Here is a 14862-nt window from a genome sequence, read left to right as displayed (position 1 = left end):
GGGGCCCTGGTCCAAGCGGACTGTTGCCCTTACAGGAAGAGGCAGAGAGATCAGCGCTCTCTCTCTCCACCATGTGAGGACACAGCGAGGAGGCGGCCATCTGCAAGCCAGGAAGAGAGGCCTCAGAAGGAACCAACCGTGATGTCACCTTGATCTTGGACTTCCAGCCTCCAAACCTGTGAGACGATAAATTTCTGTTGCGTAAGCCCCATAATCCGTGGTGTGTGTTACAGCAGCCCAAGCAGACTAAGGCAGGGTCCAAGGCCTCCGGCCTCAGAGTCAGCTGGGGCAGGTGTTGGTGGGTTCAGGCCGGTTCGTAAGACAATGCAGCAGCCACACAGATCTTGGAGTGGGAAGAGCCCCGGGAGCTTGGTTCAGCCAGAGTTTTCTGAGTACCTGCTATGCGCTAGGTGACGGGTTCCACCTCGGCATATTGAAAAAAGGCGGAGCCAGGACAGTCTCTTTGACTTCCCACCTTTCTTCCCTGAAGCAGGACATAAAACCTGGGAAGGATTATCGACCTCCCCCTGAAGCAAGTCATAAGACCCTCACTCAAGAGGTGCCCTCCCTATTCTCAGAGAAAAGGAACATCCTCACCTCTGAGGACACAGAGTCACAAAGAAGAACCTGCACAAACAGTTGCTGGGGCCCCGGTTTATTGCCATTAGATCAGACTGTCCGTCCAGTGCTCTTTCTGCACTGCTGTCCGCTCTGCATCAAACCTGGCATCAAGGTACATGGGTTTAACCACGTCTCTGGGTCTTCATTTGCTTATGGAGGCTTCCGTGTCATGTAAAGCGCAAATAAATGTGTATGTTTTCCTCTTGTTAATCTGTCTTTTGTTATAGGGGCCTCAGCCATGAACCTGGGACGGGAGAAGGAAAGATATTTCTCCTCCTCCTCTACACAGGTGCAACGCAGCAGGTTCTCATTTAATCTGACCCCTTTATTTGCCCCGTGAGGACACTGAGACCCCCAGCTAAGTGGTGACTCACTCGCAATCACACACCTGGCGCTGGTGCTGGCTCCAAACCACATCAGGGGCTTACGAGGCGCAGTGCTTTGAAACAAGGGGCACTGCCCATGACATCTTCTCCTAGAGTTGGAAGATGGGTCCCTGGAGGTTCCAGTTTCCGTGGATTTGCTGACACTCTGAGTTGCCATGAAATAGCTGCTAATTAAAATGTGCAGCTCTCGTGTGGGGCTATAATGCACTTCGTAACGGCAATGTTCCCTCTGAAATTGGCCATTACCATAGCAAGTTGATGCATTCTTGAGCCATTAACAAATAAACTGGTCCTGGGCTGCTCTTAAATGTTATAACAATGCTGTGCTCGTTCATGAGCTGGCGTCTCGCACTCCACCGACTGCTGAGAACAGCCGGCAGAGGCCTTGGCACCCGGCCACGCCCAGGGATCCCCAGCTCCCCACCCCAGGTGCCTCTCCTGGCCTGTCCCCAGGTACCAGGATCTCTAGGAAGACTTCTGATCCCCAGTTTGGCCCTAGGTCACAGGAGCTGTCACTGAGCCCTGAGCTCTCCCATAAGCAGCCTGCGTGGGACCTCTCCTTCAAGACAGACACGCCCGGGTCTGCAAGTCACTTAAGCACTCTGAGCCTCAGTTTCCCGATGACAATGAAACAAACTATGATGCTATGATGAGATGCCGACCTCATGGTGTTCTCGGAGGACTAAATGCAGGAACTCAGGCTGCGTCCTCAGCCCAGCTCTAAGCCCAGAGCACAGCCAGGCGCAGGGACAGTGTTGGTTGCCGGCACCAACACTGCCGGCACCGGTTGAGCAACCGGCAACCCTAGAGCCATGCTCTTGATGAAATCTACAAAGCACTATGAGAACATAGAATGATTTGGATTTTACAGGCATCAGTCTGGATCTACTGCAGAGGAGGCTGATCCAAGCTCTCTGGAAGTCCACATTCGGGAATATTTGAAAGGAAGTACCATTTGAGTATTTTCAAATGTGTACGACAACACAAATGAACAGCTAAAGATGTCTATCCTGGTAAAAGTCTCACTGACCCGACTTCCTGCCAGTTGCTGGCACCCATGTCATTAGCAACCTGCAGCACGTGGACGTCCAAACTCCCCCGAGCCAGCACCGCCCCCACCGCGATTCCATGCCTGGGAAGTGGGGACAGCAGCCATAACCGCCCACAGGCCTTGGGCGAGCATGGATAAGACCTTGGATACGGTGCGCAGGAGTGTTTGGCTGGGGCCTACTGACTCATGTGTAACAACAGGTGTTCCCAAAGTTCAATAAAATGTGTCCTTTAAAGCACCCTTCTACAAGTAGTTTTCTCTTTCAACTTTGCCGGGTTGGCCTTGTCTTGATAGACTGTGCAGGGCACACTGCTATCCAGGTCTGGTCGGGTTTGTCTAAAATCCGATTTTGGGGTGTGTGAAGTCATGCAGAGTTTTGGTGGAAGGAGGCCCCAGCAGGAACCAGGACAGCTCCCAGGCACATGGTGCCAATTGACTGGCGGCCCAGACCGGCCCCTGCAGTCTCTGGGCTTACAGGGGGGCTGACCGATACTCGCCCCGATCTTCTGGAGCTCTGAATTCCTCTGAGGCTGGGCGGCCCCCCAAGGCACCACCTGATTCCCCACACGCACCCGATGACGACCGTAGCCAGGGCTCAGTCTCGAAGCCTGGCCTGGCCAGCCCCTTCTCTGTCCTCCGCCCCAGCGGTGGCCACTCAGGAGTGAGGACTGCGCTTACCTTTTGCTTTTTCTCCAGTTTAATGGCTTTCTGGGTGGCCTTTTGTTCCTGGACCCACAGCTGCTGGTACCGGTGCTGCAGCAGATCAAAGAAAGGTGTCGAAGGCCTGGAGGGGAGAAGCCCAGACAGAGCTTGAGGCCTCAGAAAGGCCAGCGGCCCCCTCGCCCCTCAGGACGCCCCCCTAAATGCCGGGAGCAGAGCCAGTCGCTTTCCCAAGGCTGTGAAAGGCTCTCCCGGCCCTCAGAAGCCCTCGGAGAAACAAGGCCCTCCAGTGAGCAAATGCTGACTGTGTGCCCGTGCGTGCTGGGCCCGACATGGTGACAGAGAGACTCCTAGTTGACGGAACTTCAGACAGGCTCCTCTGAGCCCTCTTTTTGGCCAGGCCCACACCCAGGCCCAGGCCCTGAGCTTCCAAAGCCGGTCCAAGAATCCCACTGACCACTGAGTGTGCGCACCACCCTCGGTATCTGATCACCCGACAGCGATCGAGGTCCTGACCCCCACCCTTGATAGCTGATTACCCCGGCCCACCTTCAGCAAGAATCCTGCTAAGTCCGTTAGCAAGACTCGCCCTGCTGGGTCTCCTCCCAGTAATTTCCATCCATGACCCCCCACTCGGCTCCTTGGCTGCACATCCCCACTGTGTCATCTCAGAATGGTGCTCAATTCTATCCAGAAGTCTCTTTCCCCTTCTGCAACAGTCCTGAACAAAATCTGTCTTTACCACTTAATTAGCATCCAGCTCTGGTTCTCTTGACAACGACTTCCAGCCAAGGAGCGCTTATCCTGAGCATTTCGTATGCCCCACCCTTGGCAATACTGTAAAGTGGGTGCCATTATTATTCCCACCTGAAAGATGGGGGCGGGGTGGGGGCTGTAAGGTCCCAGAGCAGGGGGCAGCGCTGGGAGCCTGACGGCCCAGCTGCAAGCCTCTGCGGCAACACAGTTTTCACGTCCTCGCAGCGGACGGCCAACTGCTCCAGGTGGGGCCTAATCTCTAAACAGGTTGAAAGACTGAATATGCAAATGGACAATGGCCAAACCGCGTATAAAAATAGAGCTCTGCACCACAGTCTGCGGCAAGCGGCCCAGGAAACCGGCCCATCTTGTAGAGTGGCAGCCTGGGAAGCCAGCCTGCGATGTCAGACTTGTAGGCGGTCAGACTGCTATCTCGGCCAACAAACGGGGACGCCACACAATAGCCCTTATAACAATCAGCCCCAAATGGCCAGGACTTGATTAATAACTGCCAGCTTCCTTAATTTTTGCCCACAGTCGCAACTTAGGAGCAACCAGAAAGCTAAATATGCATCCCAAATACGATGCCCCATTTATATATATTAAGTATATAATTTATGACTCATCCTAACCAAATAGGATGCCCCACTGATATATATGTATAATTTATGATGCATGTCATATACCTGATACATGTTAAATGTATCATGCATATCATATATATAATGTATACATATATGTATTTTCAAAAGGAGGTAAATGAAAAGATAAACCAAACTCAACTAAGAAGAGATACCTATAGGACGAGGAAGAGAACAGGAAGGAAGTGACAGAGAGGAAAGCTAGAACTCTTTGAATAGACTTTGTATTAGAGTTTTGATTTTGGAACCATGTAAAAGGTGGGGTTTTTAAAAAAGTAATTATAACAAAATTAAACAAAGAGAAAAGATTAGCACCTACCCCAAATAGGTGGAAGAAAATGAACCTAACCATATATCAGGTTGTGGCACAACCACAGAGAATTATTCCAAGTGACTTTGAAAGAGATTTGGATAGCATATCCTTCTAGTGTAATATTCCCTGAGGACAAAAAAACCATGAGGAAATCTGAAGCTGTGTTCTTATTGTTAATAATAATGTCGATATTGTTATTTTGAAGCTATTACATATACACTGTAGGATAAAGCAAATTATTGATTATATAAATGCATTAGGAAACAAGATTTCCAGCGTAAGAGAAAAGGTACAAATATAAAATCAAATAAGTAGAAATAAAACCCTTATAATTTTTAATGTGAACTGCAAATATCATTATGAACTCATTCGTTTTCCTCTTTCAAAAAATTAACACATTCCCTACCTAGCTCTGTCCACTGTAGAGGTCTGGAAGTGACCATAACTCAGTAACAGTAAGCGCCCTTGTGCCCAGACTGTGGTCTCTAAGTGCCACACTCCATTCAAAAGACTGGGCTCACTGGAGAGATGGCTGGTCCCTCCGCCAGCCGGGACTGTTGGAGGATGTGGCAATAGAACACAGGGGCCGGGCTGAAGGGGCCAAAGACAGGACAATTGGGGCTTTAACGACCGTCCTGAGTTGGAATACATCACATACATGTGTATATGATGTATGCATATGTGCACATATATGCATGTGTACCACTGATGGGGGAAAAAAGGAAAACCTCTCTGATCAGTGTGGAGGTTGCTAGGCCACAAAATCATTCTTCTGACCATAAACACAGAGGCATCCCCTGCCTTTCCTGCACAAACTGCATTTCAGGGTAATCAAATAGGGGATGAGGGAAAATTCTTTATAGAAGAACCAGAGTTCATAAATGCAAGAAGAATGATAGAATGAGCGGGGAAATTGCCGATTCGCAACTCCTAATGAAATAGCTGATCTAGGTAATGCTCATCAAAGGCCACTAACATGATCAGGTGGGAGGCTGCTGGGGAACTTCACAGCTGGTCGGTCGCGCTGCAGCAGCTGAACCGAATGACCAACCTTATTATTGTTATTATTTTATTATTGTGGTAAAAACATGCATAACATAAAATTTACCCCACTGATCAATCTTAACACCCCTGACAGTGACAGCAGATCTTGTGCTGGAAGTGACGTGATAGGAGACACTGGACCAGCTACCAAAGACATCTGGGAAAACCCAAGGTGAACGGGAGGTGACACAGTGTGAGCCACCACGTTGCTGCAAGCCGGGGAGGGCCTGGCTTGCAATAACTTTCTCAATTGTCTTGAAAGGTTTTGACAACCCGAGTCTGCATCCCTGTCTCTGTCTGACGGGCCCTCCAGGTGTCTGAGGTGGCCCCAGAGACAGATGCAGAGCTGGACTGGACCTCAGGTGTCCTGGCACAGCCTGCCTCCCGGCACAGGGCGCTCCTTGGGACCGGGCGGAGCCGCGTTTGAGTGGAGGTCCAGCGGCTTTGGGCCACCACCTCCGCTCAGAGGTCTCTTCCCAGAGCAGCCTGTGCTGCGCCGACAAACAGCGGCTCTTTGTTTTCCAGCTCCTTTACCCCTGTGGTGACTTTTATTACTTAATTATTACACACCCCATGCTCCTGAGCAGCCTAATTTATAGCTGTGTTTTCTAATGACACTAGATCCGTAATCTGGAAATATCTACCCCAAGAGGCTGTTCGCAACAGAAAAGCCCTCTTCCCCGCGGCCCCCACGCATCCAGCCCTCCCGCAGCCTCTGCTGGCCAGCTGTGTCCGCTCTGTGCCCCAATCTGGCCAGCGGTTCTTGCCACTGGGAAAGAGGCAGGAAGGGGCTCCTGGCACCAAAGTAGCTGACACACCCTGTGGGTCTCGGCGGCCCCGCCTGGTTGTCTGAAGGAGACCAGCAGCTGTGCCGTCTCTTCTGTGGCTCGGGGACCTGGGTAGGAAGGTGGAGAGGCTGCCATGACATCGGCAAACTCAAGATGCAAATCAGGTCATAGCACCCTTGCTTGAAACACCCTCAGTGGCCTCCTGTCCTTGACTAAGACCAGACGTCTGGCTCAGGCCACAGGGCCCATCCTACGAGCTCCTGCCTCCCTCCCACTCAGCACACGCTCCGCTTCCCCTTTGCCCTCAGCTCTCGGTTGTGGGGTCACCTCCTCAGGGCCTGTCCCCAGCCGGCCCGCCCTGAGGTAGCCGTGCTGGACGCCCTCCCATTCAGGGCCTCTCGCTCATTTGTTTACTGGTTTACGCTGGGTCTTGGATTGTCACTGACTGCCAGTGTGGTGGGCTGGAATGGTTTATGTCTGGCAGGAGCTGGGGTGGTAGCGCTCTCAGTGATTACCTGCTGCTGAAAAGAATGGGGGGTGGGGGATAATGGGAGGAGAGAGTAGGAGGGAGGGAGACAGAGAAACTAGGCAAAATTTTAGAAGACATAGTTTTTATAATTCAGGTATCATAAATTAGGCTATATATGCATTATGATAAATTAAAGGAAGTAAATGATGGAAATTGCAATTCAGTGGAGAAAGGACAGTCTTCAACAAATGGTGCTGGAACATCTTAGACAAATTGAACAAACAAAAAACAAAACCTTCACCCAAGGCCCATACCTTATATAAGAATTAACTCAAATGGATCATGGATTTAAATATAAAATGTTCAACTTACAACTTTTAGAAGAAAACTTAGGAGAAAACCTTTGGGATCTAAGGCCTGGTAAAGAGTGTTTTAGACTTGACACCAACAATATAAGCCATTAAAAAAAAACGGGTAAACTGACCTTACTCAAAAGTAAACTGTTGGCTCCAACAGGCCCTGTTAAGACGATGAAAAGAAGCTACAGAATGGAAGCAAACGCCTGCAACTATAGAGCTGGCAAAGGCCTGGAATCTGGAATAGAGAACTCTCAAAACTCAGTGGTGAGAAAACCCCAACAATCCAATTAGAAAATAGGCAAAAAACAGGAAGAGATATTTCATCAAAGAGGATATATGGATGGCAAGCGTATGAGAAAATAGGCAACATCTCTGGCCATTAGGGATGTGCAAATCAAGACAATGATATCACTATGCGCCTATCATACAGCTAAACTAACAGTGACGCTGCCAAACGCTGGCAAGAACTCGAGCAACTAAGCCTCTCGTGCAGCGGTGGTGGGAGTGTAAAATGGCACCCTTACTCTCGAAAACAGTTTGGCAGTTTCTTAAAAAACTAAACATATGCGTACCATACATACAGCCAGCAATTGCACTCCTGGGCATTTATTCCAGACAGATGAAAACTTAGGTCTACACAAAACTTACTCGAAAATATCAATAGCAGCTTTTTTTGTAAGAGCCCCCAAACTGGAACAACCAAAATGTCTTTCAACAAGTGAATAGTTAAACAAACTGGTACTCTGGAATACTACTCAGCAATGAAAAGGAATGAGCTACTGAAACATGCAACAATTTGGATGGGCCTCAAGGCCTGTAAGCTGAGCAAAAAAGGGCAATCTCAAAAGGTTACACACTATTAAGATTCCATATATATAACATTCTTGAAATTTTCCAGGGATTAGGGGTTACCATGGGATAGTGAGAGGAAGACCTTTGGGATGACAGAACAGTTTTGTTTCTTGATTGTGTTAAACCTACACATGTGATAAACTGAAAGAACTTAATATATTAATAGAACACACACACACACACACACACACACACACACACAAACGAGGACATGTAAAACCGGTGAAGTCTGAACGAAGTCTGTGTGCTGTTCCAATGCCCATTTTTGGTTTTCATTTTGCACTCTAATTATATGTGAAATTTTCTCATTGAGGGGAACTGGACAAAGAGTATATCTCTTTGCACTACTTTGTACAACTTTCTGTGACTCTATATTTCAAAATAAAATATTTTTATATATCTATCAATCAAGCATACTAGAGAAAAGACTGAAATCACTTTCTGCTTTACAGAAAAATGTTACAAAATTGCTGTCATATGAAGAGGTAATCAAAGAGTATGGAGCCAAAAAATGTAGGGGAAAAATCAATATAGATGTGTCCATTTTTTTTGAAGTATGTTATTTTTCTGGATTTTTGTGGTCTATGAATTTGTGTATTTGTTAGCTTATATAAATTTGTAATTTGTTCTGATTTCCTTTCTCATTCTAAATAAGTATTTGGTTTTGTGCTTCAATTTGTATTTAAGATTTTGAACTTGTTTTCTCAGGGGGCCCCCAAGCTTGAGTAAGCTCCAGACCTCACGAAATCTGGAGCCGACCCTGAGTGCAAGGTTTGTTTTTAATTAGTATAAGAGAATATCGTGCACAACTTTATGCCAATAAATGTGAAAATCAAAACAAAATGGGTGATTTTTCTAGGAAAATATAAAAGATCAAAGTTGACCGACGTATACATACAGAACTTTAATAGGCCATGGGAACCAGGCCCAGGCACTTTCACACATGAGCTCTCCCAACTGTGCTACAGAAAGGATTCCAGAACTTTCCAGAATTCTTTCTAAAACAGCTTTCCAAATCATTTTATGATCACAGATGAAGACAAGGAGACTAAATAAAATAGTACCAAATCACATGGGACAATGTATGAACAGCTCGAGACTCTATTATCAATCCAATGCCCTCCATCTGCCCTGGAGCCTAGGAGTGGGGAGCCCTGTCAGAAACCCGACACACAGACACACCCGCTCCTGGCCCCTTCCTCCTGAGCAGCTGGCCCGGGAAGGAAAGAAACTTACCTCCCAGTGAAGCTGGGAGTTTTGATGATACGCTAGTCTGGACATACTAACTAGTGCACGGAGATTGCCTTTTGTAATTAGAAGTGACCAGAAAAGCCCAGGATGCCTGAGATTTTGCCCAAGGGACCAGGAAGGAAGTCACGCCTCAGAGCAGGTTTGAACAGGCCCCGCAGTCAAGGGCTGAGGTGCTTTTGGGTCCCCCAGCACTTCCCAGTTGTTCACCGAGCTGGTCACATTTGTAAGGGTGCTGGTATGTCTTTGTGATGAAATATTATATAGCTGCCAAAAAGAACGAAGTGGCTGTGTGTGTAATGACCCAGCGAGACCTCCGAGACACGTCCAGTGTGAAAAACAAGTCAAGAGGAAAGAGATGCACAGGTACAAGTACCTTGATGCAAGGTGAGTGGATGGGAAAAGCCTGGAAGGAAGCCCCCCAAGGATGGCTGCAGTGAGGCTCGGGGAGGGGAGCAGAACCGGAGGGTGGGGATGGGGGATTCCCATCTTTCAGTCTACTTAGTGACTTTATGTGACCCCTTTGCAATGAATAAAGAAATAAAAAAGGGATTCCGAGTCCCAGGGGCCATGTGAGTCCGTGGTGGGGGTGACGAATCTGGACCCCCAGACCTGGTGTCAGGACATGGTGTCCACCCTTCACCTGCCACGCGCAAACCCCACTGAACATCCAACCAGAACTCTCCAGGCTGTTCGTTTTCCACCACAAGCAGCCAAGGGTGGTCCTGCCTTCCTGGGCCCGGGGACAGGTCTTGGCCAGCGCCCAGCCCTGTGCTATCAGGCACTGGGGATTTCTAGTATTTTCCCTGCATTCTTGACCTTTCTAGGATGCATCTTTAGGAGTCATTTTTCCTGTTTTCTTTGACAACTGTTTTTTGCTGCTACCTTACAAAGCAAAGACAAACCAAAAAAACCAAACGTAGTTCTTTATAGTATAAAAAGGCATTTTCCCACCGCCAAAATGGATGATGTTTGCCATGGGCTGAGATCCCGGTGCTAACCGTTACAGCCATCCTTTCTGCAGCTTTCTTTTGAGGATCTGGAGGGGTTCACACTGAAGATATTAATTATTTATCCTCACTAAATGAGCCTGGGAAAGGCAGGAGTGGGGAAGCTGAGGCCCAGAGAGGTCAGAGGGCTTGCCCAGGGTCACACAGTACACTCCAGCAGCAAAGCCTGGACTCGCATCCCTCGGGCTACGGCATCTCCAGCAGAGAGAATTTGAATCACTTTTGAGAAGGGGAGGGCAGTTGAGGCTGAACGGGACTGCCCAGCAAGCCAGCCGCAGACAGAGCCAATCCAGGGGCCTGGCCGTTTTCATGCAGGACCCCAGACTTTCCCAGACACTGTCCCTTGTCACTGGACCCTGCAACAGCCCCCCAGCCCCTGGTCCCCTGCTCTTCCCCACACACAGGAGCTCAAGTGTTATTTTCTTTTATTGATACATAATATCTTACATATTTATGGGGTACATGTATTTTTAACATGCACAGAATGTATAATCTGGGGTATTTGGGGTGTCCGTCACCTTGAGTATTTATCATTTCTGTGCGTTGTTAATATTTCAAATCCTCTCTTCCAGCTACTCTGAAATGTGTATCATTGCTTAGTGTAGTCACCCTAGTCCACCATCCAACGGTAGAATTATTTCTTCCAACTGGAAGTTTGTACCCACCAACCACCCTCTCTGCATCCCCCCCCACCCCTCCCAGCATGTACCATTCTGTCTCTGTCCCCACGAGATCGAGGGTTTTGGTTCCCACAGATGAGTGAGAACATGCGGTGTTTGTCTTTCTGTGCCTGGGTTTTTTCACTTAACATAATGACCTCCAGTTCCGTCTGCGTTGCCGTAAATGACACGATTTCATTCTTTTTTATGGCCAAATAGTATTCCATTGTGTATATAAACCACATTTCCTTTATCCATTCATCTGCCGCTGGGGACTTAAGCTGATTCTGTAGCTCTGCTACAGTGAATAGCGCGGTGACGACATGGAGTGCGGGTGCCCCTTTGACGTACGGACTTTTCCCCCTTTGGATAAATGCCCATACTGAGATGGCCGGATCGCATGGTAGTTCTATTGTTAATTTTTTGAGAAATCTCCATACTTTTTCCATAGTGAGCCGAGGCTTTTTAAGAAAGTGCAAATCTCTTCCTGTCTTTCTCAACACCCACAGGTGGCTTCCCACTGCCCTGTAGATGGAAGGTGACATTCGAGAGGCCTCGACGCCAGTCCCTCTCCTGCCCCCTTCCCGATGCCCCGGGTCGTGCGGACGGCTGTCTGCACTCTGGCGTCACAGAGCACGCAGCAGAAATCACAGTCACCATCGCGGCTCCCGCTTCCTCCATCCTTTGCACAACTCCAGACACTGATATTAATGTCCCTGTTTCACAGATGAGAAATCGGAGGCCCAGAGAAGTTCACTGTCTTGCTCGAGACCACGCAGCTAGTCACCGGAGTGGGAAGCCTGTGGGGTATCCACACCGCAGCCCTGCGCCCGGCAGCGCCCAGGGCCAAGTGCCGGTGTGAACCGCCCGTGCAGCGTGGCTGGAGCCCAGAGGAGACGAGGGTTAATTCCGCAAGGGCACAGGATGAGGAACGTCAACTCTGTGCCCTTCGATGGGGCTCTGGGACGAGCAGAAGGCAGCCGGGCAAGGAAGTGAAGCCAGGGAGCTCCAGACGGGGACGGCATGAGCAAGGCAGGACTCGCAGCGCTGGACCGGCCTGGTGGGCACTGAAGAATAACAGTGATTGAAAAACACCTCCCATCTGGATGGCCGTTGAGCGTCCACCTGGAGCTCACTGGCTCCTCACCACACTGACAGTGGCGATGGGCACTCCCAGCTCTCCGAAGAGGAAGCCACAACTCAGAGAAATCAAGCAACCAGCCCACGGTTTGTGCGTGGACACAGTAGCCAGGCTGCGGAGCCAGGACCCGCATCCAGGGTCCCCGGCTGCTGCAGCTGTTTGCTCCTCCCCGCGAGGCTGTGCGCTAACGGCTAACGTGACTCCAAGTCGGATCAGAATGAGCCGATCATCTCTCTGCGGGTGCAGTCACCGGCTCCACCGACAGACCCGCTCTGTGCCCAGGTGTTGAGTTAAGTTGTGCTTTTCTGCAATTTGCTTCCCTGGACCTTTCTGCCAGTGTTTCCTCTGCACGGAGGAGTCTGGTTCGTCCTTTCCCCCCGCTGGGCCACGACGGGGGTCTCAGGCCCTCACACCCAGGCTTGCGAGGGCTTCCCACTTGCCGTCTCTGCTGTCTCTAAAGCTGGGCTTTGGGCGCCCGTCCTGGTGGTGGGGCCCCTGCTCAGAGCTTTGGCAAATTACTTGCTGATAACCTGGCAGAAACCTCTCAGAAAAGTTCCTCACCACCCCAACGCTCCCACCAACAACAAAACCGTGTCAAAACTAAGTCTAATAAAGTGGAAAATGGGGAATAAAATGAAATGAAATCAGCTCCTACTTGGGGTAAGCCTCCCGGAAACTTCAAATTAGTTCAATCCAATCCGTCCTCGCTGCTTTGCGATTGATGCCCCAGACCAGGGGTTGATCTCCAGTGCAGGCACGGGGGACGTGCAAGGGAAATGGAAATTATCATTTGCAAACATTAGGCTGACACTTTGTGCGTGCGGGGCATGAGGGCTGACAGCTCTGATTTGCCGGCGCGGCTCCTCGCTGCCAGGAGTGCTCTGTGGATTAGAGGGGCCCTTTCATGGCAGCCCATCTTCATCTTCCCTGCTCATTAAAACTTTGTGGAGCTGGAGAACTTGGCGGAAGAGAGGAAGCTGGAGGAACCTTCTGAGGGACTTTAGGTACACATTTGTTGAAAGGTGTTTCAGAAGGGAGACTTGGGTCTGACAAACTGGATTTTAGTACGGCTCTCCGTTCACAGCGGGCTAAAATAATTGGTCATCAGTGACTACTAATTCGGTTTAGTAGCCAGAGGCAATTTTTTTCTTCCTGGAAAATCAATGACAGCACGGAGGTCTGTTCAACGCGATTCCACTCAAGACGGGTCCTTATGTGGCTCTTGATGCTTCTTCCAGTGGAGACAGCTATTTTGTTAAAATGAAATTAAAATCCATCGGTAATATGCCAGTAGTCCGAGGCCCCGGGGGGCAAAGGAGAAGCCGGCGCCCTCACACCCACGAGGGGACGGAGGAGTGGACAGTGGCCTCCAGGCTGGGTGTGAAATCTGCACACGCTCGCTCGGACCCTGGCTGGGCTGGTTTGGGGAGGGAGCAGGCTGGTGGGCTGCTGGGCCGGGCTCCTCTCTGAGGTTCCAAATCAGCACCCAACCCACGGGGACACCCAACCCACGGGGACACACAGTGGCGGTGCCATCTAAGGACACCCACCTTCTCTCCCACCTCCTGCGGGCGTCCCCCCACAGCGGGTGGGGTTTCTGAAAACTGCCCTCGTGGTCTTGGTCAGCACCGTGTGCTTTGGGGCTGGGGGCGCCATCCTTCTTCCTTAGGGCCCGAGGCTTCCGAATGGGGTCGACTGCCCGACTATCAAGTAACTTCAGTGACTATTCACTGAGCACTTTGCTTGGGCCTAAAGTTGCTCCGCTGTTTTTTCTAACAAGCAATTCTGACATTGCCCACGTGGTACCAAAGCTGCTGCTAAACCCTTTTCTTTTTTTTTTTTTGCATTTTTTAAATTGAAATATTTATCAAGATCATTGCAGATTCACATGCAGTTGTGAAAAACAACAGAGAGGTCCCCCATACACCCTTACCCGGTTTCCCCAGTGGTAATGTCTTGCAAAACTGTAGAACAAAATCACAAACCGGATAATGATACTGCTCTTACTCAGATTGCCCCAGTTTTGCTTGTGCTCATTTCTGTATGTGTGCGTGTGTCCATTTCTGTGCAGTTTCATCACGTGTAGTTTTGTGTCTCCAACAACACAGTGGAGACACAGAACTTTCCATCCCCACCGGGGCCCCCTGGTGGCCTGTGTAGCAACACCCACCTCCCTCCCACGCCACACTCGCAGCCAGGGACCGTGTCATTCCCTCCTTACAAGAAACCTACTAGGTAGGAATTATTATTATATCACTCCCCATTTTATTTATAAAGAAACTGGAGTCCAGCAACATTAAATATCTTGCTCAGGATGGATATCAGGCAACTGCTGCACGAATTGGTTGCAAATAGCAGACTCTGGGCCGGGTCTGGCCTGCAGACATGCTTAGTTTGACCTGTAGCGTTTTAAAATCTTATGTAACCAATATATACGTTTGTAGAGCAGAAGAATTCACATACAAATCCAAGTGCCTGGCTTTCCTTACTGAGAGGTTGAATTATCCAGTGACATTGGCACACATTGCCACATGTCAGCGATTGGCCGGAGCCTCCATCTTCAGATCAAGCCTGTGCCCCAGTTTGACACGATCCCCACCACGACCCCTCACCTCACACAGAGCCAGCTTCCCCTTGGACCCGCCAGGCCTCCGCAGGCTTGGGAATTTGTAATCCCGGCTCTGTGTCTCTTAAACAACAAAAACACTTGGTGTCTCTCTTTTCCCAAGAGCTCAAAGAACTGTTCGCTGATGAATCACACCGTTTTTTCCTGATGAAGGTGGAGGTAGTCCCCACCCCACTGGTAGATGGAGAAATGGCGCCCGTGGAGATTAAGTGAGGTGTTCAAAGTCCCTCAGCTCAGA

At 49.6% G+C, this 14862-nt stretch overlaps 1 protein-coding gene across 1 annotated transcript in view; it reads right to left on the bottom strand.

The window, feature by feature from the left end:
* The window catches only part of CFAP77 (cilia and flagella associated protein 77), a 116089-nt gene that overhangs the window by 23387 nt on the left and 77840 nt on the right, over positions 1-14862 (bottom strand). Inside the window, exon 4 of the mRNA XM_069474774.1 lies at positions 2737-2842. Within this exon, the coding sequence (XP_069330875.1) occupies positions 2737-2842 (106 nt within the window). The remainder of the gene's footprint in view (positions 1-2736; positions 2843-14862) is intronic.

This window comes from Eulemur rufifrons, chromosome 7 (genome assembly GCF_041146395.1).
Source record: "Eulemur rufifrons isolate Redbay chromosome 7, OSU_ERuf_1, whole genome shotgun sequence".
NCBI lineage: Eukaryota > Metazoa > Chordata > Mammalia > Primates > Lemuridae > Eulemur > Eulemur rufifrons.
Note: the sequence above shows the minus strand (reverse complement) of the source record. Positions and strands in the feature narration are given on the sequence as shown.